Here is a 25,073-nt window from a genome sequence, read left to right on the forward strand (position 1 = left end):
CCAACAATAATTTACAGAAAGATATGGCATATTTTAGAGGTGGTTTGAATTGCGATTAATTACAATTAATTCATTTTTAAGCCGTGATTAACCCGATTAAAATTTTGAATCGTTTGACAGCCTTAGTTAAATGTACACCTTATGCCTAATATATACATAACACAATAAAACAGAATTGGAACTCAAAATGTTGACTGGAGAGTTACGGACTATGCACATCAAATCATTAGTAACATCAAATATTACACAATACACCAAAGTATATCAGTAGTCGTGTCCTAATGTCTTTCTGATAGTTCTCCCCTGACCTTTTTACTGCAATAATATATTGAAAACCTGAAATTATGGCTTTTAGTTTTGGCCACCCCAAGATTTTAAGTGGCCCCATCTGGCCACCCCCATGAAAAATTTCTGGAGGCGCCACTGTCTCAGAGCGGAACTTCAAGTCACCTGAGTGTTTTCCGCCATACATTATATTTATTTTATGCCACAAGCTACCCTTGCTATTTTTTTTTTTTTTTTTTTTGATGCCGCACGCTACCCACGCTAGTGTTGCAATTGACGTAGGCACCCCTGCAGTAATTTTTTTCTACTCGGAATTCGATGCTTTTTGTGTATTTTTTTGGCCTAATATGTTCATATAACATGTTATAGTACAGGATAATAATAACAGTTCATATAGATAATGTTGTGCTCAGAAAAAAATACACCATTGTTTAAAAAAAAAAAAAAAATCAGACATTGCAAACAGTTACTCACAATGTTACTCATTACGTGAATATTCTTATAACTGAACACTTATTTACTTGTACTTGAGTAAATTGGATGACAACTTTTACTTAACTGATATAATTTTCAAGTAATGGTACTCTTACTTTTTTGGTTTCTCTACCCATTTCTGCTCATTCACACAGGTAAGTTTAGTGCAGCTTCTTCTAAAAGAACATGACGACAATGTAGACAAGTGGGACACAGGGTTCTAAACCACAACCCTTCAATCAAAGGACCTCAATCACCTGCTCCACCCTGATAGCATTACCTGGATGCACAGAATGATGGGGCACCAAATTGGAAACAACCACTGTTCCTCACTGCATAATCTAATAAAACATGTGAATCACCTCCTATCCTCAGTGAACAAACAGGAGTTTCCCCACATGTTGAGTCCAGAGTGGGCGAAGACGTGCTTTGGCAGGTGGAGTTCGAAGGCGGACCTGGGAGCTGAAGGCAGGGGAAGCGAGGCAGTCGTGACAACGGGACTTTGCTGGGTTTGGGGGGAGGTTTCGGAAACAATTGGCTGTCAGAGCCCCGGATTGGTTGACCTGCAAGAATTTGAAAAGGAATAAATGTTATTATATTTACCTACATGAAAGGGAAGAAGACCTCTGATATTTTCAATTATTTTCTTTATCTATATATGACACAGTAAGAGTACTTCTACATTAGTATCAGAGAAGCTCAGTTCAGCAAACATATGAACAAACAGCAAACATCCAAATTCAATTTCCTATTCATATGCAAGCAGCGTCAAGAGGAAATTAAACTCTTTCCTTTGCAGTGACTCAACTGTCGCTGATATGAAAAAGGTTTCTGGTGTACAGTAATAGCACAAGAATGAGCAAGTAAAAAGGTCTTGAAGCATAGTCTCTATTGCTCAATGATAATATTGAGCTCTACCAGTCCTGGCAGAAAATCGAGCTCAAACTAGTCATGCAAGTATCAGGTCACCTTAGATATTGAGTGGCTATGATCTTTGAAAACCTTTCCTGAATTATGATGATTGATTGGTTGAGCACAGTCATGAGGGATGGCTTAACTCACATATAATTGGTCTAAACTTTTTTTGGCTGCAGTTGTGGATCTGTACACCAGACACCTCCGCTCTTACCTGGCACTGTTTCCGCAGACCGCCGTGCCATTGACGGGCTCAGCAATGGTTCACTGCCTGTCCTAAACACAGGAGACTTGGCATTTGGACTCAGGAGAAGGGTGTCCGAGGGCTGGTAGTTCTGAGGTTTAGATCCTGAATGAGAGTTATTGTTCATTATTGAAAAAGGAAAACTCACCCAACTCACATAATGATGGATAATCTAATGCTAGCCAATACAAGTGTCAAATGCAAAACATTATCAGGATGTTAGTGCTCATTAGGGGAGGAATTGATATATCGTTTTAAAAAGGGTTCACTATTTAAAAAAAAAAAAAAAACAGAAAAAAACAAACAACAGGCAGAGGTGGGGAGAGTACCCAAAATTTTTACTCAAGAGTAGCGTTAATTCAAAACAATATGACTCAAGTAAAAGTAGTCATTCAAAAAATGTACTGAAGTACAATTGGTGTGCAACTGACAAACTAGCATCGTACTTCACCATATTACATAAAATAAATGCTAACTGCATGTTTTTTTTTGTTTTGTTTGTTTTAACCACGAATCAAGACTGTTTTACGTCCATATCTATAAAGAATTCAGGGATTTTAGCTTTTAATGACAAGAATTTCACCGGAAAAGCTCTATTTACATAAGGCGGCCGCTAGCTACATTCACTAACACACTAGCATTGTACTTCGACATATTTTCGTAAAATAAATGCTAACGGCATGTTTGTTTGTTTTTTGCTTTTAACCACGAATCGAGACTGTTTTAAGTCCATATTGATAAAGAATTCAGGGATTTAAGCATTTATTCACAAGAATTTTCACCGGAAAAGCTCTGTTTACATAAGGCGGCCGCCACATTGACTAACAGACTAGCATCGTACTTCGACATATTTACGTAAAAAAAAATGCTAACTGCATGTTTTTTTTTTTTTTTTTTGCTTTAAACCAAGAATCGAGCCTTTTTTACACCCGTATCTATGAAGAATTCAGGGATTTAAGCATTTATTCACAAGAATTTTTACCGGAAAAGCTCTGTTTACATCATGCAGCCACCACATTGACTAACGGACTAGCATCGTACTTCGACATATTTACGTAAAATAAATGTTAAATGCACGTTTTTGTTGTTGTTGCTTTTAACCAATAACCGAGCCTTTTTTACGCCCATTTCTATAAAGAATTCAGGGATTTAAGTATTTATTCACCAGAATTTCAACGAAAAAAGCTTTCTGTCTGTGATTCCACTCGGTCAGCTTTGACGGCCACGCCAACAATTACTCAGCGCCGCGTCCCGTCACTATCATTATGAAGTCTATGACTACTCTTAGGAGTACATATTTTTCAAAAAGTTAGTCAAGTAAATGTAACGGACTAAATATAGCGCGTGACTACCCACTTCTGCCAACAGGTTGCTATCAAAATCTTCCAATAGAGTAGTGTCTACATTAGCTTAATGGCAGCCATTGACAGTGCTAAACATCCAATTCATTTTGACTGGCATGGACATCTAGTGCCGTCAATGGCACTATAACCAGAGCATTCATAGCCTCTCTTCCCGGTTTTGTGGGCATTGGCAAGCCAGCTCCTGTTTATTTTAGGGCATTTACAGGTTACTTCCTGTTGATTTTGAGTCACTTCCTATTCATTTGGGGACATTCTTCAGCCAAAATCAGCATGACGTGACCTATAAATTCTCCAAAATCATCAGGAAGTGACCTGTAAATGCCCTAAAAGAAAGAGGAAGTGACTGAAAATCAACAGGAAATGACGTGAAATGCTTCAAAATGTACTCATTGCCTAGCATTGGCTGCCACTGACAGCCATAGACGCCCAATCCGTTTGAAATGAATCCTCCCAGTTCAAATGGATTGGACGTCTACTAGTGATAAATTAGTGATAAATAATGATACTAATAATAATACTAATAATACTAATACTAGTGATAAATAAAGTGATTATTAGTTGTTTTGTAGAATATCATAGAATGATTTTCTGACCTATGTATTGTGGATTTTAATTCTGAATTCTTCCTCACCATTCACATAGTCTTTCAAGTTTAAAATTTTAATTTTGTTTTTCTTACCTAGTGGTAAAAAGCTTTCTGATTGGTGCGCTTTCAGCGGTCGCCGCTTCTCCGGGAGTTGATTGAGACTTGCCGGTTGACTGCCGCAACGATCTTTTAACCTGAGCTGGCTTCCTCTACCCATGCCGTTATTGTGGTAATGGGCGCCATCGTGCACGCCTTGTGTGTTGTCTTGAATGTGACCATTGGTAATGTTGAGGCTGAGGCGCTTCTGACGTCGCCGTTCCTGTTCTATCAGTCCTGCGTCTCGATGGTTACTTGACAGTCCGTATTTTTGTTCCAAGCAACGTAATGGCAGTGTGCGGTTGATTGGCTGGAATATAATAGCACCAACCACCTGAAATACAAGTGAAAAAAAATATATAACATTTATTATATCTATATAGTCTGGCTTCTGTGTTTTTTTTTTCCCTTAGGAGACGAGAGATTGCAGGTTTTGTTCAAAACTCACCTGAGAGACAGGTTTTCGGTTCCCGACGTAATATCTTATTAGAGCAGGAATGCTGTCAAAACCTTCTCGCTCCACACGGTACTCAACTCTGGAATAGGCTTCATTCAGCATTACCACCTTGGAGATAAATCGTAAAAAGTAATTTATTATATTTTACTATACAATACATTCTTGTCAATAATATTTCTGTGTAAACTGTAATTGTCTGTTCTATTGTATAGTGCTGGCCAAAACTATTGGCACCCCTGCAATTCTGTCAGATAACGCTCAATTTCTCCCAGAAAATGATTGCAATTACAAATGTTCACAAAAAGAAAAGCGCCTCAATCTGTATTAATGAGGCCCTATTCTCACACAGTTAAACAACAGCGCAAAGATAACTGGCATTCCTAATCAAAATAGTTATGCAAAATACATATAAAACTCTTTAACTTTGGTCAAACTCTATTCAAACATTTCGTTTAGTTCAACAAATACACAATAGCGATATTTAGTCACAATATACAAACTATCAGACGTCTCGTACGTTGTGAAGTCAGCACTCAAATGACCGTGATGGACCAGTAAACAGGGAACTACAGCGTCAGTCGAGGGACAAAACACACTCATTGGCTTGATTTTGAAGTCATTTAATACTCGCCATTGATACCTTGTGGTGTATTTCAATCACTATCTTATGTAGTTAAAGACACTGTGGAAGAACGGCAGGGTGCCAATGTGACGTCACCTCTCGGCAACGTCAACAATGGCGAGCTATTAGTTTATTTTTTGATTGAAAATTTTACAAATTTTATTCAAACGAAAAGATTAAGAGGGGTTTTATTATAAAATTACTATAACGTGTACTAACATTTATCTTTTAAGAAGTCTTTCTATCCGTGGATCCCTTTAACAGAAAGAATGTTCATAATGTTAATGCCATCTTGTGGATTTATTATTATAATAAACAAATAGAGTACTTATGTACAGTATGTTAAATGTATATATCCGTCTTGTGTCTTATCTTTCCATTCCAACAATAATTTACAGAAAAATATATTATATTTAAGACATGATTTGAATTGGGATTAACTCGATTAAAAATTTTAATCGCCTGACAGCCCTACTTGAAATATTTACGTAAAATGAATGATAACTGCCCGTTTTTTGCTTTTGACCAAGAATCTAGACTGTTTTACGTTCATATCTATAGAAACTGCACAATTTAAGCAAGTATTTACACAAATTTTCAGTTTATATAGCTCTTTGTTTTGTGACTGCCGCCATGTTGGATTACACAATTCTGCAATTTTGACTTGAAATATTTATGTAAAATGAACAAAAACTGCCCGTTTTTTGCTTTTCACCAAGAATCTAGACTGTTTTACTGTCATATCTATAGGATATGCGCGATTTAAGCATTTATTGACAAGAATTTTCAACTTAAAAAGCTTTTTGTTTCGTGAAGGCCGCCATGTTGGATTTTGAAAAAAAAAAAAAATATATATATATATTATTTCTGGCAAATTCTTACATCATATGTTAAATATTGCTATTGATCCTGAAAATATAGGTGATTATCCCTGCATTTGGTGATTTGGTGATTTATAGCATAAAGTCTAAGGATTTTATAGCCATTTTAAGTTTTGTTTACTTGTATAAAAAATAATTAATCCGGATTTTATTATTGAACGACTTTGAATTTTTTGATGCCGCTGCTGGAGACTCGAAAATGCCTAAGGGAGGTGCCTGTTTTGGTTTTAGGTCGCTAGGGGCTTTGGTTTTGAAAATATTTGAATTTTGTTTTTTAAAATAGGCCCCCTACGGATCGGCCCCGAGCCCCGAGCCCCGTGTCCCGTCAACTGATAGTGAAGTCTATGTCATGGCATAGCATTCCCTTTAGCCCTGTTCCATCTATTGGATGCATAACGTAACCTCAACCACAACAACAACTACTACTACTACCACAAGTCCACTGGTTATGAACAAGTTCCGTTCCTACACTGGCGACGTAAACCGAATTTCCGCTTAAATCAGAATGACCCTTTAAGTACCCCAAAATCCAAAAAAGTCCAAAAGTAATGTATTTTGTTAAATGATGGAGGTTACACTGCCCTCTGGTGACAGCGTTGGGTCTGGCTGGACTCTCAACATGTCAGACTCCATGTATCGTCTGACATGGATAAAGGACAGCTGTGCTCTGGTTTGGCCTACATAAGTAAGTTGTTTCAGCTAATATATGTTTGTTTATGTATTAGTAATTAAGTTTTCAGCTACAGTTGGTGGAGCTACGTGTGACTGATTTGCTCTGAGAATTGTAAATATGTTAGCATTAGTAACATTTAGGCTGTTGGACATTTGTTAGGCAAATAAGCCTAATTTAATCTACTAAATTTACATATTGATCAGACTAAATGGATGTTTAAACACTAATTGTTTTGTATCAGATGTTTTATTGTTAAAATGTGTGTCGTTTTGAACAGAAGTGTACATATGTTTGTTTCAGCTTTACAAATTGTCAAAAGTGAAGTAAGTAAAACGCTTCAAAAAGCAAAGTTGCCTTGTTTGATGTCTGTAAAGTTGAACAACTTCATCTTTAGTGAGGACAGAACACGTCATATTAATAAAGTAAAGTAAAAATGAAAATAACACACTGTGAGGTACAGTAAGGCACTGTTTATGCGACTAAGAAAAAACAAAACAAATGGAGACAAAATGAAAGATGAGACTCTGGCATCGTAAAGTCGAAATCGAGTAGGTCAAGCACGTCCTAACCCGGGAACTACCTGTACAACTACTGCGCCTTATAATGCGCTGCGCCTTATATATTAAACAGTTTTAAAATATGCCATTCATTGAATCCTTATATGCCGATGCGCCTTATAGTGTGGAAATTACGGTAATTAATCAAGTACAAGACAAATGAAAAAGTGTGTGACTGGCAGCAATAGGGCAAAGGTGAAAGAAAGGATGTGAACCCGACAAAGTACAAATAGGCATTTAAAAGTACTTTATCATATTACCTTTTTGTTAATTTTAAAATGCTGGGCTGTATTTCGCCATTGACACGTCAGGACGTAACTTCCTGGACTGGACAGTGAATCACGAATCAGGAAATCTCCATCTCGCTGCACAAAGTTTTCGGCAACCTAGGACGATACAAAAAGGTAGGGAGTTGTGAACAAGGGTCTGATCTCCATCGAACTCTAATCCGTAAGAAGCTACATGTGTTGGAATTGACCCAAATTGAGGAAGTACCCAAGGAAGTACAGGCAAAAACAATCATTCGACATTTTAAATTAATGACTGAGATCATTAATCACTAATTGTAGGGATGCTTTGCTTCTTGCTTCCCTAGATTGAACACCCCCCACCGTCTACTTTTTTTTTTTTTTTTTGTGACCGATTCACACCGTTCCAGCTTGGAATGCTCCATAATTTCATGCAAATTCAGGTTTTTCGACAAAAAAAGCCCCATTCATTTTCAATAAGAAAACATTTTCCGGAAACAGGAAGTGACCAGAAAAAGCCCCCAAATCAATGGAAAGCCCCACGCCACAGTTCAAACCACAAAAAAAATTGCATGTTGAAAAACAGGTCTAAGTAGGTCTAAAAACCATGAAAAACATGAAAAACCACTATACAGGAAAAATATCTTGCGAAAACCGTAAAAATAATGCAGAATTCAGAAAACCTATGAAACAGTGCAGACGGCGGGGAAACAATTGCAGACATTGGCCAAAAAACAAAATCCTGCGACAAAACCACAAAAATACCTCGTTAGAATTGTTGTGCAAACCATTAACATTTAGACTTTCCTTATAGTAGTTAGCTACCAGATCGGATAACTTCTGCCTAGTCAGCCTTTGCTTTGTCCTGGGCCATGTGGCCCCCATGTAATCTATGTAATCTATGTTGCTTTCCTGCCTCTTCCATCCTTTTGTCTTCCCCTGAATAAAGAGGGATGCTATCACAGACACTGGGGAGCAGTACCAACCTCCACTAAAGCTAAATCGACTTCCTGCGTGTTCTTTTTAGCCAAGTTAGGTGTACATAAACCTAGCATCTAATCGAACATTTTCTTGGTCCTTCGAGCCGGGACGCAACATATCTGGAAATCACCAGCCAGCGAGAAATATCACCGTCACAATTTTTGACCATGGCAACTTCACGACAACCTTTTTGTCACTGAGAGGAGGTGATTTTTCTGGTTTGTTGGCATCCAATATTTCACGGGATTGTGAAGTACAACAGAAGAACAAGCGGGAGATTAGATTTCGGTGTATGAAACCTACGCAAAAAAATATGCAAGAAAAACACACACACAAAAAAACCCCTCAAAAGAACCTGCCAAAAACACACACAAAAAAATATCATACAAAATTAAAACCCCACTAACTTAAGTTTTAGTTTTTAAAGGACACTCATTGATTCCCATTGACTATGTAAGACCAGATGGGATGGAGTAAAATATACAAACTAAATCTTTAAATAAATGTGTCATTAATAAATTAAAATGAGAATTTAAAAAAAGGAAAGTGTCATCAATTAATTCAAATACCAGCTCATTGAATGTAAAAACTTTTATAATTATTTGAATATTTTAAAAATTATTTCATGCACATGTGTTGCAGCACTTTGTCAAACTCACCCATCAAAGTCAGTGGACGGGACTAACGCTGATCTCGGTCCTATCGATTGCTGTCGTCTGAAGTCTTTCAAAACATGGCGGCTGCAGAAGATATACTTCAACTTTCTTGGGAGTTGGTAAGAAATATTTTAGACCTTGCTGATTACGTGGAAGTGAAACATGCTGACCAAGAACATGTAGTGAGCAAGGCAGAGGAGTTTATTGAAGTTGTTTGCGTCATTTTGGCTGTTTGTTGCAGCACTTTATGAATTTATGAGCAAAACTCGTCACTTGTTTGACCCGAGTAAAGGAAGCGGCACCTACTGTATCAAGATATATTTACTGGTTCTGCATCGATCAAGTACATATCTAATATCGACCTACTGGGTAACCAAATAGGTGTTATTCTCGCCCACTTTGATGGGTGAGTTTGATAGATTAAATATATTCATGAAGTGCCTGGAACACATGTCCATGAAATAATTACTTAAATAGTGAAATAGTTAGATTAGTATAATTTTTTTTTTTTTTTTTACATGAAATGGACTAGCATTTTAATGAATAAATTTAATTTAATGACATTTAATGACACTTTTATGTATGTATTTAATCCCCATTTTAATTGATTATAACACATTTAAATATTTATTTGAAGGTAATGCAAATTTATTTGTAAAGCACAATTCAACACAAGGCATTTCAAAGTGCTTTACATCACATGAAGATCCACGAGCAGAGATAAAATGATTCGTAAAAATCACATAAAATCAAAAGAAAGTTCAAACAACGATAAGTGAAACAGGAAATAAAGTTATACATAAAAATCACATCATATCATCAATAGATTTAAAAAATGTATATATATATTGAAATCGGAAATAGAAATAGCAGTAAATTAATAAAAAGCTAATAGCTTAAAATTTAAAATACAGGATACAGTGATCTCTCGTTACTTCCCACTTCAAACTTCGCCTCAGTCCATCACGGATTTTTTTTTTCATTGAAAAAAAAAACATAAATCACGTAGTCTCACTCTCCCTCTTGCTGCTTTTCGTTTGTCAATCAGTGCACTGGGGTTGCTTATTAAAGTTAACGATGATTGACAGACGTTAAGGATTGATGTTGCCACAGATGCTTGGAAGCCAAAGCTTCAAAGCGCCACATGCGTCAATCATCGTTTAACTTGTTAAACAGTTGCTGTGTGTAAGTGAGCAGCTTGAGCGGATTTGAGTGGACTCTCTCAATAAAGCATTTAATAAAGACAAGCATTTTTCTACTTTATTCTTGTTGAAAAATAACTCAGTGGGACAATAACATGTTTAAAACTTGATAATTATTACATTTGAAGTGCTTAAAAACATTTATTAACATATATGTACATATGTTTTTTAATGATACTTTTGGAAAAACAAGTTACAGTGAAACACAAAAAACTTGTTTGTTTGGGGTAGGGAGCGGTTTTTCCCTTATCACGCCTGGTTCTGGTCCCCATTAATCGCGAAAAACGAGGGATCACTGTCTAGACAGTTATGAATATGCTGTGGTAAACAAAAGCGTTTTTAGCCCAGATTTAAAGGAGCTAACAGTTTGAGCACGCTTCAGACCTTCAGGTAACTTGTTCGTGCTTGGTTTTTGTTCTTGGAACATACAGAAGACTGGTTCCAGACAAGCTTATGGGTCTAGATGCTTCATAGGGATCCAACAAATCAAGCATGTATTTTGGTCCAAGGCCATTAAGTGTTTTGTAGACGAGCAGTAGTATTTTATAGTCTATCCTTTTTTCTTTTTTTTTAAATTAAGACCTGTAAATATACCATTGCAATAGTCCAATCTACTGAAAATGAATGCATGCACAAGTTTTTCATGTTTTGTTTAATCAGAAGCCCTTTCATTCTGGCTATATTTTTAGGTAGTAATAAGCAGATTTAGTGACAAACTTTAGATGGCTGTCAAATTTTAGGTCTGAGTCAATAATTACCCCAAGATTTCTGACTTGATTTGTAGCTGTAAGTGACATTGTGCCAAGGTGAGTGCTGATCTTTGACCTTTCCTTTTTTGGCCCAGAAATCACCACCTCTGTCTTTCCCACATTTAGCTGGAGAAAATTCTGGCACATCCATTCAATGATTTGATGAATGCATTTACTCAGGGAGACTAAGGGACTATAATCATGCGGGGACATAGAAATGTGGAGTTGTGTGTCATCTGCATAGTTGTGATAGAAGATGTCAGACTGTTCCATGATCTGAGCTAGAGGAAGCATATTAAATGTTGAATAAAAGTGGTCCAAGAATGGACCCTTGAGGAACCCCACATGTGAATTTGGTTCGTTCTAACTTTAGGTTTCCGATTTACACAAAGAAATCCCTATCATGTAAATAAGATGTGAACCACTGAAGAACAGTGTCAGTGAACCCTACGCACTGTTCCAATCTGCTGAGTAGTATGTTGTGATCATCCGTGTTGAATGCAGCATTGAGATCCATTAGTAGCTGAACAGATGATTTAGCTGCGTTAGTATTCCGATGAATATCATTTAGGACTTTAATAAACACAGTCTCGGTGTTGTGGTGTGGCCGAAAACCAGACTGAAATGAGTTTAAAAGATTGTTTTGAATCATAAAAGCCTGGATCTGTTCAAAAACAACCCTCTCGATAATTTTCCCCAGAAATTTCAGATTCGATATTGGCCTATAATTACTAATGATTGTGGCATCCAGATTAGGGTCTTTTTAGAAGACGTTTTATTACTGCAGTTTTTAACGTCCATGGGAACTCTCCTGTTTGGAGAGAAGTATATATAATCTGAAGTATGTATGGGGCTATGCAATGAAAAACAGTTTTGAAAAAGTTTAAAGGAAGCATGTCAAGGCAGCAAGTTGTGGGCTTTAATTTGGACAATTTCTGTTAAAGCGGCGCTGTCCAAGAGCCTAAACTGTATTAGCATTTTAGCATATAGATTTAGTGTAGCAATTGTTAATCTGGAGTTGCATACAGTCTTTCTAATCTGTAATACTTTGTTTTGTAAAGAATGCTGCAAAATTTAAAGATGTATTTACTGTATATATGTCATTCTGTCCCATTTGTTCTTCCAATTGACGGGGTTAGAAAGTTCATTTGCCCCTCCCAGTCTAAATGGATTGGACGTCTAGCCCGTCAATGGCAGCCAATAAGTTAAATATGATATAACATGAAAATGTCCCAAAATTAATAACGATTATAAAAATCTACAGGAAGTGGGAGAAAAGCCTCCCCTATGCAATTTCTGTAGACACTTTCTAGTTAAACTGTAGTATTACATGGCTCATATGTAAACAAAACATTTTTTATATTTACAAGTGTAATATTTTAACAGCCAAAGTTGATGTGACAGAGACAGAAAATAAACAAAACCATCTGATCCCAATTAGAGGAAGTCTCACAAAAGCTCGAGACTTTAATTAATCGCTGCTTGATTATCAAATGGTTATTTGGTTCAACCCAAAGGAAGCAGACAATAAAAAGTGAAATCTTACTCTTATCAAGGATGGTTATCCCAGGGGGGACGGGGGCACCTCAGCTAAGCTGCCCCCCCACCCAAAAAAAAAAAAAAAAAAAAAAAAAAAAAAAACACCAAAAAAACTATGGACAGAATATGTACTTTTGGAGCTCTAGACTTAATTCAAAGTAAAATCTATTTTATATATTCGAATCTTTCTCTCACCCTATTCTTCCATGAAAATGTTTTTTTTTCACTCCACACGGTAGGCTGAACTCCGTACCATCTCTGCTTAAGTGCCTGTAGCACACCACTGCAGGATCGGTTGAGACATCCACTCACAAACACAGACAGCCACGCAAGTTCTAAGACATCCTATGTACTAAAACACTGAGGTTCAGAATATCTGCACCATTTCTCCTGCATTGTTCAAAGATCTACTCTCCATGACTGGGTGCTGTTAAACTAAGCTAAAAGTTAATAATAGCTAAGCACAAGGTGACAGTGACAGACAGAGAGGAGAGAAGAGAGGAGCTTCCTGTAATTATTTCTTTTTTTCATTCTAAACTCTAACTATTAATATCAGAAATAGTTCAGATTTTAATGACATTTTAAATTTCCAGGAAAGATTTATTATATTAGATATTGATTGTTTTTGTCTCCAAGGGAAAAGTAGTTCCCAGTTTCGTCTGTTAAATGTGTAAATATATATTTTGAATAATTCTTTAGTGCATTTCTGCCCTAAAGAATAAGTTCTGGGATTTCTTGGCGCTTTTACCGCTTGTCACAATCCCTTTATGTTAGGTTCATTTTTGCACCCTTAAGTTGTGTGCATTAATTTCTGGTTTCATTTAGCATGTTCTACTTTTTGTTTCTTTTTTCTTGCATGTGAGATTTTGTAATCTTTGTTCAAACCTATCATTATTTAATGTATTTTAACCTTGTTTATTGATAACGGAATAAAACCAGTTTTTTTTGTTTGTTTTGTTTTGTTTTTTTACTTTGGTCTGTCTCAGCTGTCTGTGTTTGGGAACACTTTTATTCCGTGTTCAAGGCTCATGTTCATGACACTTGTAAAGATATTTAATGGACTAGTGGAAACAAGGGTGACCAAACGTCCTCTTTTGCCCGGACATGTCCACTTTTCACTTTCTGGCCGTACTGTCCAGCCAGGTTTTATAAATTCATGAAAATGTCCGTTTTTCATCATTTTTCACAGGACCAATTTGAAGAGAATCCCTCCGGCCGCTGGATGGCAGCGCCTGCCTGCGTTTACATGGCTCCTACTAGTAGCGGGAGAAGGAGTAGTTCAAGGACACGTTTATGCTGTTGTATTATGTTCCCGGCATCCCCAAGGGGCCGCTATCCTTTTTCAATATGACTGGCATTACAAATATAGTGCAGAAGAAGAAATTGGGCAGAGCAAACGAGAGGCTACGCTGAAGTTGCGCGGCAGCACCGTGTTGAGTGGCAGTGTCCCCCGCTGGTTCTGTTTAGTTAAGAAAAAGTCTCTAACGAAAAAGCCAACCGACGCGTCCATGTGTTTTATACACTTTGCCATCCACTCAATGGAGGACAATAATCACCGGTCCACTCCCTACCACGGTTCAGAGTTGAGAGCACACACTTACCAAAAGTTGAGAATGGTAACAATTGTGGGCATAGTGCGCCATGTAGCTTTCTGTAAGTTTATCTCCTATTAATGTCGATCATGAGTCTTCTGTTGTATATGTGTACACAGAGATACGGTATATTGTATTAGTCTAGTGATAATTGTTCTGCGTTCGTGTATTTGGTTGAATGTTAGTATTATATTCTAAGTACCTGTGTTTCTTATGCCTCAGGGTTCCGTCATCTATGTTAATAAAAAGAAATTCCAAATTGACACGGACGAGTATTTCTTCACAATTATCATGTGTTGAAATTGACTGACACTTTGCACTGAATACAACGATACTGTGCTTCCTGTGACCTGTTCCCAGGGAACCTGCCCGGTTGTTAGGTTTTTTTTTACGATCAATTCGTATACAGTATAATAAAATGCTCATGTACACAAAAGAGTAATTAATTCAAAAATACCTTTTTTTTTTACTTTGGATACAAAGTCACAGACTGAAACATTTCCATTTCTGCATTATATTGTTATTATTATTTTTTTAAATCATTTTTATTTATTTTATTTTATTTTATTTTTTCATTTTTATTGTTTGATTATTTGTTAAGAAGAAGAAAGCCTGTTGAGTAACCTATAACCTGTTGAGTAAAAAAAAATATTGCCATATAGAATATAATATATACCGTACTATATGGCAATATATATATATATATTTTTTTTTAATAAAACTGAATTTTTCTATCCTGATGGAGGAGGCACACTTTAAATATTTTAAAGTGACCTTTGAGTCAACTTTGAGTAAAATTCAAGTATCTGGAGGCCAGGCCGAGTGTCCTCTTTTTTGGAAATTAAAATATAGTCACCCTAGTGGAAACAAAGCAGTGATTTTTTTCAGTCAACATTTGTCTTTCCGGCATTTTCCTAATGTTTACACAAGTGCCCAAATTCTCCTTGTCACCCAGCACTATTGTGGGTGCTAGTTTGCAGACACAGCATTTTTAAAATTCAAAGCCAGCCATCATGAATCATCTGAGTTTCATAAACAACAACGCTCGTGCCAAATTAATCTAGAGTATTTGCATTGAAAGCAGTCTTCTTAAAACCTCCAAAATGATCTACTGTATGAACAATTGTTCCCTTTTTGCCATATGTATTACTGGTTTGCTTACATTCATTTGTCTGAGCAATCAAATTTGGGCTTATTTTGCATGTGCATAACTTAAGTAAATAAAGCCAAAGGTTTGCAGTGAGACTATCTTCTTAATGCTGATCAACTATAGCAAGTTACTGATCACGTTAACTGGAACTAACACCCTTAAATTTGTTACTTTACACATCGAAACTTCTTTTTGCTGTAACTTTTAATGTAACTCTTTACATTTTCATATTCATATAATTATTGTATGAGCGTTACCAAAGTTATTTATGTTATGTGATCCAAGGCAAGTTTATAAAAATAAGGATGCCGTTTCACGCTTGCACATTTTATTGTTCCACACATTTCACAGTGTTTTTCACCATAGTATTTGAACGGTCTTCTGTTCTCTTATTTCACGACAAAACAAAAATACTTTAAAAATAGTTTTTTATACTTTTTATTTTTTCTTGTTAAGTAACTTAAAAAAAACTAGAACTATAACGCTTTACTTTTCAAAAGTAACTTAAATAGCACAGAACTGTCCGAAAATCTCATGATATGTTACCTGTCGAGGTATCGCTCCATGATACCAAGCATGGCTTCTGGGCTCATCGCAGTTCATCTTAAGTTCTTCCTCCAGCTCTCTGCGAAGCTTCTCTGATGGACCGTCCAGGATGAACTGATCCTGGGAAAACTGGAATACAAAAAAAAAAAAAAAGAGAATTCTTTAGAAAAATCGAAAATCATACAACCCTTCCTCTCCCACTTAACTCATTTGCTCCCAAAAACGTGTAAATACGCTCTATTTTTAATTGTTTCAGTGTCCCAAAGACGTATATACGTCTTTTACGTTTTTTTTTTTGTTATTGTTTTTTTTTTCAAAAAAGACATCTCTGGATTCTGATTCAATTTAGCTGCAAAGCACAAAGCTGAAAACCCATTTTAAAGCAATAAAACTGGCCACTGGAGGGCAGTAGCGCATTTGGTAAGACCCGCAACCCGATTCAACGGCAACGAACGGTCAAGCCACAGGCCGGGCGCCGGCGGAAGACGACCGAATGGATACCAGGCGGCGGACAACCGAGCAGAACGACCGGGATCACAAGGGCAACGGACGATGCCTTTGAGTACGTGCTGCTCGCGAGCAGAGCCCGCAGAGACTCAAAAAAATTCATCTTTATGAGACAGACGGCCATGAGGGAAAAGTTTAACTGGCTCTTGCGGTCAGAACAGCGTCATCTTTCAGTTAGTTATTTGTAAATAAATTGTTACTATGCTATCAAAAGCTCTATTTGTCTTGTTGTGTATCTTATTTTGTAAAAGGAAAACATTATTCAAATTTTTGGTATGTAACTAAAGCAAAAATAGCTGTGTATAAGTCAAAGTTATGTTTGAAATGTATGCTTTCACAAAAAGCTCAATTTTTCCGTTTTTTCATCTGAAATTGGAAAATTGCACAAACTAAGCTATTTTCTAATGCTGATTTCTAAAGAATGGAAAAAGATTTGAACTAACTTTTTTTTCCTGCCGAAAGAAGAGAATCTAATCTTTCTTTTGGTGGGTTTATATATGTTTATATAGCAATAGAACAGAATTTTCTGTGGGCCTTGCAAAATCAGTCAAAATCCAGTAAAACGGCCGGGAGCGAAGGGCCTTGCTTCGGTGAAAATGGCTGGGAGTGAATGATTAATATTAGGGGTGTGACAATATATTGAAAAGGTGATATATCGCGATACTTTGTATCCCATATGTTATCAAAGAATAAGTTTTTTTCTTTCAAAATGTATGAAAGAATTAGTTTTTAAATTATGTAGACTGGTTTGTCAAAATATAAATTTTGTATAGTGTAGGTTGTATTTTGTAGAACCAATTCTGTGTTTGTCGCAGTGAATTAACACTAGCAGCTCTAAGTCAATTTGACCATGCGACCCTTACGACATCTTGAGCACTACACGTGTTACTTTTGATTTGCTTGATGCATAATATGAAATATGTCTGAATAAACAGACTGATAGTAGTACTTGAAGAGCCAATTGATTTATCAGGTGGTACTTTGTTTCAAACACTTGTGCTCCAGAGAATTGATGGATTTAGGCTTTTTTTAACAACATACTTATATACATGACATTCATATACTGTACTTCTAGATTAAATACAGTTTAAGTAAATTATCTATTTATTCAACCCTTTTTCTGTACCACCTATCTTCCCTAGGGTCCTCGATGTGCTAGAGCCTATCCCAGCTGACTTTGGACAAGAGGTATGGTGCAGTGTGAGCATTAATAGTAGTATAAAAGTATTAATACATAGTTATATAGATAATACAAAGAGGGTGATTCAAGAAGAATGTGCGAAAATCATCACGCATTTATTCATTTTACAATCATTGAAATAGACTGAATTAGCAGTCATTTGATACAAGAATGATCCTTCTTTAACTGGGTGTCAATTTCAATTTGTCTTTGTCAGAAAATCACTCGTTTATTTATGCTCAAAATGGTGACTCCTCCGCAGAAGGCATTTTGTGTGCTTGAGTTTGCGTGTATCCTGAAGCGTGTTTGGGAGGAATTTTCAAATCGGCTTGATGTTGTTGATGTTTTTTTTTTTTTTTTTTTTTTTTTTTTAATTATTTATCGCAATGGTTTTGGCACATTCTTTTTGAATCACCCTGTATATATGTATACATTAGAGATCGACCGATATGGGCTTTTCAGGACCGATGCCAATTATTAGATTATTATTATTGTTAGAGGGGCCGAAAACCGTTTTTTGGATATTTATTTGCAGTAAAAGTGTAAAAATTGGCATAAAACTTTGAATAATAAAAACACTGAACTTCACTGAAATGCCCAAAGAAGGTTTATTTAATCACACAAATAGAAAATAATAGCTCGAGATGTAGGAAATACAAATAAGGGACGCCCCCATCGTGCCCAAAGCCGTACAGGCGACGAATGCATAGTAATGTATCTAATTACTTACAGTATATTCCCTATTGTATTGTATTGTAATACGGAACGCAACTTTTAATTCCCAATTCGGAACAATTCCTTTTTTCAAGGGACGGCAAGTCAACCCAGAAATGTCTGAAAATAGTTATATGAATAACCCTTAATAGCTTTAGCCACGTTCGCATTCTGCCTTTAGCAATGTGTGTTCAATTGTATTATTGACTTTTTTTATATTGAAATGCATGATTTTAGTTTGTGGCGCGTTCACGCCCAAGTGGGGTGCACCCGCACTTGTTTACGCGAAGAAGAGCGCTCACACGCCAGAAGAAGACGGACAGCTACGCAGCATCTGAGCGAGTGCGCAAGAGAGAGAAAGAAACACGGCTGCGAACCTACGTTCATTGTTTATGCTTGTAAAATATCTTTACAGAGGCAACGCCTGTGTGTATCATCTTTTCCGTTGTTGTGTGTTTTCCACCCACGATCGAACACTTAAAGCCAGTTGTGTGGTTGTTTGAACGATGTGCTAATGCTAGCAAATGCATGCTAATCGTTTGTGTCATTGCTGTAATAGCAGCTAATTATCATTTATTTCCGTTGATGCGATCCTGTTTGGTATCGAAGACAAAAATGATTTGTATTATTTCTTTTTTTAGTTTCACTCTTCAAATGATGGTGTCATAACGACGGCAAAAATAAAGTCAGCAAATTATACGGACGTCCAGCATCATCATTTGGGAGTTTGGCTCGGTGTATAGCCAGGACCGAGCCGTAGCGTCCTGGTGAGGACAGTATATTCGCATTTCGTTGTTCATGCATCATGTAACATTATCATACTATACACTTATTCAGCATGTTGTTCTCTATTGTATTTTTATATTAAATTGCCTTTCAAGATGACATATCTGTTCTTTGTGTTGGATTTTATCAAGTAAATCCCCCCCCCCAAAAAATAATAACAATAATAATAAATTTTATTTGTAGAGTGTTTACCAATGCTCAAAGATGCTTTACAGTTGAAACAAAAAACAGCAAACAACGTGAACAGAACAAAGCAATAAAAGAAAAAATACTTATAAGTTAAAAGCTAGTTTAAAAAATGAGACTTATACTCCGTTGCGACTTTTATATGTTTTTTTCCTCTTCGCTGGGCATTTTATGGCGGGTGCGACTTATAGTCCGAAAAATACGGTATAACTCCATTTATCATTACCATTTATACTGTATATGGCCGATAATCGGCCAGTCTCTATTATACATACTGTACATACATACAATACGTAATGTTATTCATAGATGGTACAGTGATTGTCAAAGCACAAGTCATAAAACTGCAGATTAAATAGCAAAGGACAGAAAGTACCGTTAAGGACCTGACAGGATGCTAAGTCAGTACTAAACACCAACATCCCCGAACACACACTAAACACTCATCTTATGTACTGAGGAACAACATATCTGAAATTATTATCTGATCTATATCTGAAAAATGTCTGTATAGGCTGCAAATAAAAATATTTTTAAATACATTATGTAGAAAATAAATATATTTTAAATAGTCACCAGCCAATAAACGTGCGTTAAAGGGGAAAAAATGGACCGACACATTCAGCAAGTTAAAAGGGGTAAATTTAAGTCTGAACATAACGAAAATAATTTGCCTAATAATGGTAGGATCAATTATGTCCTTACAACATATGGGAAGACAATTTGAATTACTTATATAACTGAAGTTATTATAGTGATTCAAAAAGAATGTGCCAAATCATCATGTGATAGATCAAAAATATTGAAAAAAAAAAAAAAACTGCAGGATTTAAAATGAGGGGAAAGAAGTAGCAGCTTATGGTCCGAAAATTACGTAACTTCAAGTTTTCAAATCAAGTGCTCAAAGGGGGCCACCAAAATACATGAAATAATACTTGAAGTTATGTTCAACACATTTGCCAATGCCAGAGTTTTTTTCTCTCATTTTTGACATATTGCATGATGATTTCGGAACATTCTTTTTGAATCACCCTGTATAATGCAAATAAGATTGCTTAAAAGTTGGTGGGGACAATTTGAGCATCCTGAAAAGTTGGTAGTGTTATGTCCCTACCGTCCCTATGCAAACTTACGCCCTTGCTAAGGAACAAATGAGCACACGTTTTGAAGAGATTAAAGACATGCAAAACCACACTCAAAATGTCATTTTTCTCGACTACAAACATTTTGTCAGGTTCATCACTCTCATAAGATTTGCAAACAAAATCATATGCACTTACGGGGTAGCTACTGGGTCTCAGCGTGGTTTCTGCCATTTATCTTTCTGAAATAAGCTCTTCATTGCCTGTACGCAAAGTCTGATTCAATACCTCTCCAGCCATCTTTTTGAGACACATATGAGCTTTGAATCCTCTATCAAACAGAAAACTCAAGCTCACACACAATTCCTGTATACGTACACAAACAAACGCACACCTTTTTTGTGCCCTGAGGGATTTTTTTTTCTCCACCCTGGTTTTCCATCTACTGCTTCCCAACTCGACGCCATCAGAGTGACACCACTGTCAACTACTACCCGGACCTGTCTTGCTACACACCCTCCACTGACGCACATGGTGTATACAAACCTGCACAGAAACACCCAAACTCCGACCCCAAACATAAACTCTTTGGTTACAGTTTCACTTGCAGTTATACTGTACATTATGTAATAAGGTTGTATTGTTTGCATTGTGCTGTCATTAAAATGGTAATACCGTTAACACTGCACGTTTAAATGATCCTGTTATGGTGCAAATAGAAGACATTCTGATCTCTCTGGGGAAATTGTCCTTACTGTTGGGATTCTGCATGGACGTTTTGCGATTTTTGTAAATGAATACGCCTCAAATAAATTTGTAATAACACAGTAGAGAAACCATTCCGCAGATGCCCAACCAAAGAAAATGAAGTACTGTCCCGAAAAACAGGAGGTACAAGCTTCATATTATTAATAGGGCTGTCAAAATTATCGCGTTAACGGGCGTTAATTAATTTTTTAATTAATCACGTTAAAATATTTGACGCAATTAACGCAGATGCCCTTCTCAGAAACATTTAAATGATGGTACAGGGAAACGCTCACTTGTTAATTGTGTTTTATGGAGTTTTGCCGCCCTCTGCTGGCGCTTGGGTGCGACTGATTTTATGGGTTTCAGCACCATAAGTATTATTGACATCAACAATGGCGGGTTACAAGTTTATTTTTTGATTGAAAATTTTACAAATTTTATTAAAACGAAAACATTAAGAGGGGTTTTAATATAAAATTTCTATAACTTGTGCTAACATTTTTCTTTTAAGAACTACAAGTCTTTCTATCCATGGATCGCTTTAACAGAATGTTAATAATGTTAATGCCATCATGTTGATTTATTGTTATAATAAACAAATACAGTCCTTATGTACCGTGTGTTGAATGTATATAATCATCTTGTGTCTTATCTTTCCATTCCAACAATAATTTACAGAAAAATATGGCATATTTTATAGATGGTTTGAATTGCGATTAATTACGATTAATTAATTTTTAAGCTGTAATTAACTCGATTAAAAATTTTAATCGTTTGACCGCCCTAATTATTAATGATAAAAAATTTACTTACAAGTTTTTCACAATACGAGCACCGTCATTATGTGGCAAATTTTCCCCATACGAGCACCAAAAAAGCCTCTCTCTCGCTTGGCATGTCCGACTGCCTCGGCATCCCGCTAAGTGACATAAAGCTCTCTCTTTTGCTTTGTCTTCCTAAGTGTCTCAGCGTCCCGCTATGTGGCATAGAATTGTCTTGCATCAACAGAATCACCCATTTTCCCAACTGTCGTTCATCCTCGTTGTCTCCGGTGATAGTATTTCAGAATTAAAATTACAAGTGCATCCGAATCCTTTGTGCCTACAAGTGAACATTAATTAACCAAGCCCCGCAGTTTAATTGCACCAAAGATTTTGCTTTGTTCATCTTATGCCCGTTCTCCCTCTACTCCTGCTCAGCTGGCTCACACTTTTTTCACGTCGATAGACTTCAGACCTCATGGTAAGTGCTTGTACATTATCTAAATAACATTGTTTTAATACTTTTAAAGTATTTTTCAAATTATTTAGCATTGAAAATGATGCCTTGAATTATTATTTAGAGGTAACATGAGGGTGTTACATACATTAACTGGGATTCAGTTATTTGTAATTGAGAAAACCCATTCACGATACGAACACATTCACGTTACAAGCTCAGTCGTGGAAAGGGATTGTGCTGAAATCATGAGTGTCCACTGTATTCCCATCAGTACCACTATTGATGATTATATATAGCAAACAGTGTTAGCTGCAGCTCAAATGGCAAAAGCACCTACATTTGGCCATCTCACTTTCCGAAGTAATGTAATTATTATTCTGCTGGCGCTTGAAATGAAATCGTAGCAGCCCTAACATCGCAAGCAGGTAGAGCAGCTAAAATAAGCTCTTCGATTTTAAGAGCTCTTGAACATCCCTGTGTGCTAACACACACATGACATACAAATTGAGGAGGAGGTTCGGAACAAGAAAAGGGGTGACGTCAAAAATGTTCCTGGATTGGTGTCATAAAAGATATAGTTCAAGTAATGCAACAAGAGCCTTGATGTTGCCCACACTGCAAATTTATAACGTCTTAGTCAGATAATTTTCCTAAATCTAGTTAAATAATTTTCTCCATCTAGTCTTGAGTGTTAAAGCCTAGTTAACAGGTTAATGCATCAGATTATTCCACCTAATTTGAATATCACTATTTGTTCTTAATAAGCCAATAAATCTAAAAAACTTGCTTTCAAATAACGTTTTAAACAATATCTATTCTTGAATTAAGAACATTTCTGACAAACAAGCTTTTTTTTAAAGATCACTAATTTATTGCTTAAAATATGTCTGTTAAGCTTATTTCCAGCTAGCTATTTTTCTTATTCTAAGAAATCTGAGTAAAATTTACTTGAAGCACTGGCAGATATGTTCACTTATTTCTAGTAGATTTACACCGAAAACAAGGGAATTTAACTAGTTTTAAGGAGGTGTGTTTTTGCAGTGCATATCTTTAAAATGGGCCCACCTGATCACCCCCTTGAGCTTGGTGAATGGGGTGACGGGGTGGGTTAGTGGTCACACAGTGCCAGTTTAGATGAGTAGAGAACTTGGATGCTCAGAGCATTTTAAGACACATGAGTTAAGTAGCCACACTGCAAGTTTGTAACGTTTTAATCAGTTATTTTTCTTAAATCTAGTCAAATAATTTTCTCCATCTTGTTTTGAGTGTTACTAGTTAGCAGATTAATGTGTCATATTATTCCACTTACTTTAAGTAAATATTACTGTCTATTCTTATTATGCCCATACATCTAAAAGTTTGTCGTATAAATAGCTTTCAAATCATTAAAATGTTTTGGACAATATCTTTTCCTAAAGTAGGAACATTTCTGATAAAAAAAGTTTTTTTGTTAGATTAAATATTCTAATTTATTGCTTAAATAGGTCTGTGAAGCTTATTTTCTGCTATTTTACATATTTCAAGAAATCTGAGTAAAATTTACTAGAAGCACTGGCAGATAATTTCACTTAATCCTAGTAGATTTACACTGAAAACAAGGGAATTTAACTACTTTTAATGAAATCTGTTTTTGCAATGGATTTGTTGACCAGCCAGAACTCTTCTCATTCAATGAATGAAGCAAATGTCACTGTGGAGCTTTCTGATCAACATCTGCCACACACTGGAGGGCAAAACCCGAGAGTTTCCCACGATATAGTGTTATTTTTTTGTTTTGTTTTTTTGAAGTCGTGATAATAGACCTCCAGTCCTCGACTAAGTAAGTTAAAAAAGACCTTAGCTAATAATGGGATGAATGAACTTAATGGGCTTATGAATTTATGTTTGCTTCTCTTGTCATCCGCCGAGGACACAAACAAGCGTGCCGTTAAACGTGCGACATGCTTTTGAAAATTATGTTAAAAACTAAATGGGATTTATGGCAAGTAGAAAGAGTCCATTAAATCTTGGAGTGGAGCCATTTGATGACGACTTTCATATTTTAAAAGTAGTTCTGTGGAGAGTAATGCTTCACTTCTAATCTTGCATGTATTAAGTTATTAAATTATTATGTAACGTGATCAAGATTTGGGTAAAAAAGAATGAGGAATGAACCATAGGCGTCTGTGTGACTAAACACTTTTAAGTCCTACTGTATGTGGACTTTGCATGCTCTCTCTGTACTGGCTTGAGTTTTCTGTGGGTATTCCAGTTTACTCCCGCATTCCAGACAGAGACACACAATAATTAATCAAGGCTATAAATTGTCCTGAGGTGTGAATATGACTGTTAGTGCTTTTTGTAGATGTTATCTGTGCCCAGCGAGTAACTGGCACCTGTCCAAGGTGTATGTACAGTAGGGGAGAGTGGGGTAAGATGAGCCACTGGGTAAGTTGACCCACCCCTTGTATCTAGGCAACCGTGCTATGTGTGGTCATGTGATCACAATGGCAGGAAGCCCTCACCATTGCCATCTTGCTGTGGTGAAAGGAAGCACATTGGAAAAGAGGTAGGCCTATTTTTACTAGAAAAAATTTTTTTTGACTGTCAAAGTAAATTTTCAGCATTTTAGGTAAAATGAGAGTTATGTCAAACAAGATTATCTGAGACTAAAATTATATGTTACACATATTAGTGTGTTTGTAAGGTGTAAAAACATGTGAATCACCTACCTCTAAATTAGTCCAGTTTTTTAAGCTAGCCTGCTTTTCACAAAATGGTGGCTATGGGGCAAATTGAGCCCAAGGCTTCGGGGTAAATTGAGCCAGTGGTTCAACTTACCCCATAAGGC

General features: G+C 36.3%; 1 protein-coding gene across 5 annotated transcripts in view; it reads right to left on the reverse strand.

Moving 5' to 3' along the window:
* The window catches only part of bcar3 (BCAR3 adaptor protein, NSP family member), a 181,047-nt gene that overhangs the window by 13,903 nt on the left and 142,071 nt on the right, over positions 1-25,073 (reverse strand). For all 5 annotated transcript variants that reach the window (XM_057841253.1, XM_057841254.1, XM_057841255.1 and 2 more), the window contains 6 exons: positions 15,818-15,946; positions 7,415-7,540; positions 4,413-4,529; positions 3,962-4,298; positions 1,889-2,023; positions 1,122-1,322 (listed from right to left, as the gene is read on the reverse strand). In XM_057841253.1, the coding sequence (XP_057697236.1) occupies positions 1,122-1,322; positions 1,889-2,023; positions 3,962-4,298; positions 4,413-4,529; positions 7,415-7,540; positions 15,818-15,946 (1,045 nt within the window). The remainder of the gene's footprint in view (positions 1-1,121; positions 1,323-1,888; positions 2,024-3,961; positions 4,299-4,412; positions 4,530-7,414; positions 7,541-15,817; positions 15,947-25,073) is intronic.

Source organism: Corythoichthys intestinalis, chromosome 7 (genome assembly GCF_030265065.1).
Source record: "Corythoichthys intestinalis isolate RoL2023-P3 chromosome 7, ASM3026506v1, whole genome shotgun sequence".
NCBI lineage: Eukaryota > Metazoa > Chordata > Actinopteri > Syngnathiformes > Syngnathidae > Corythoichthys > Corythoichthys intestinalis.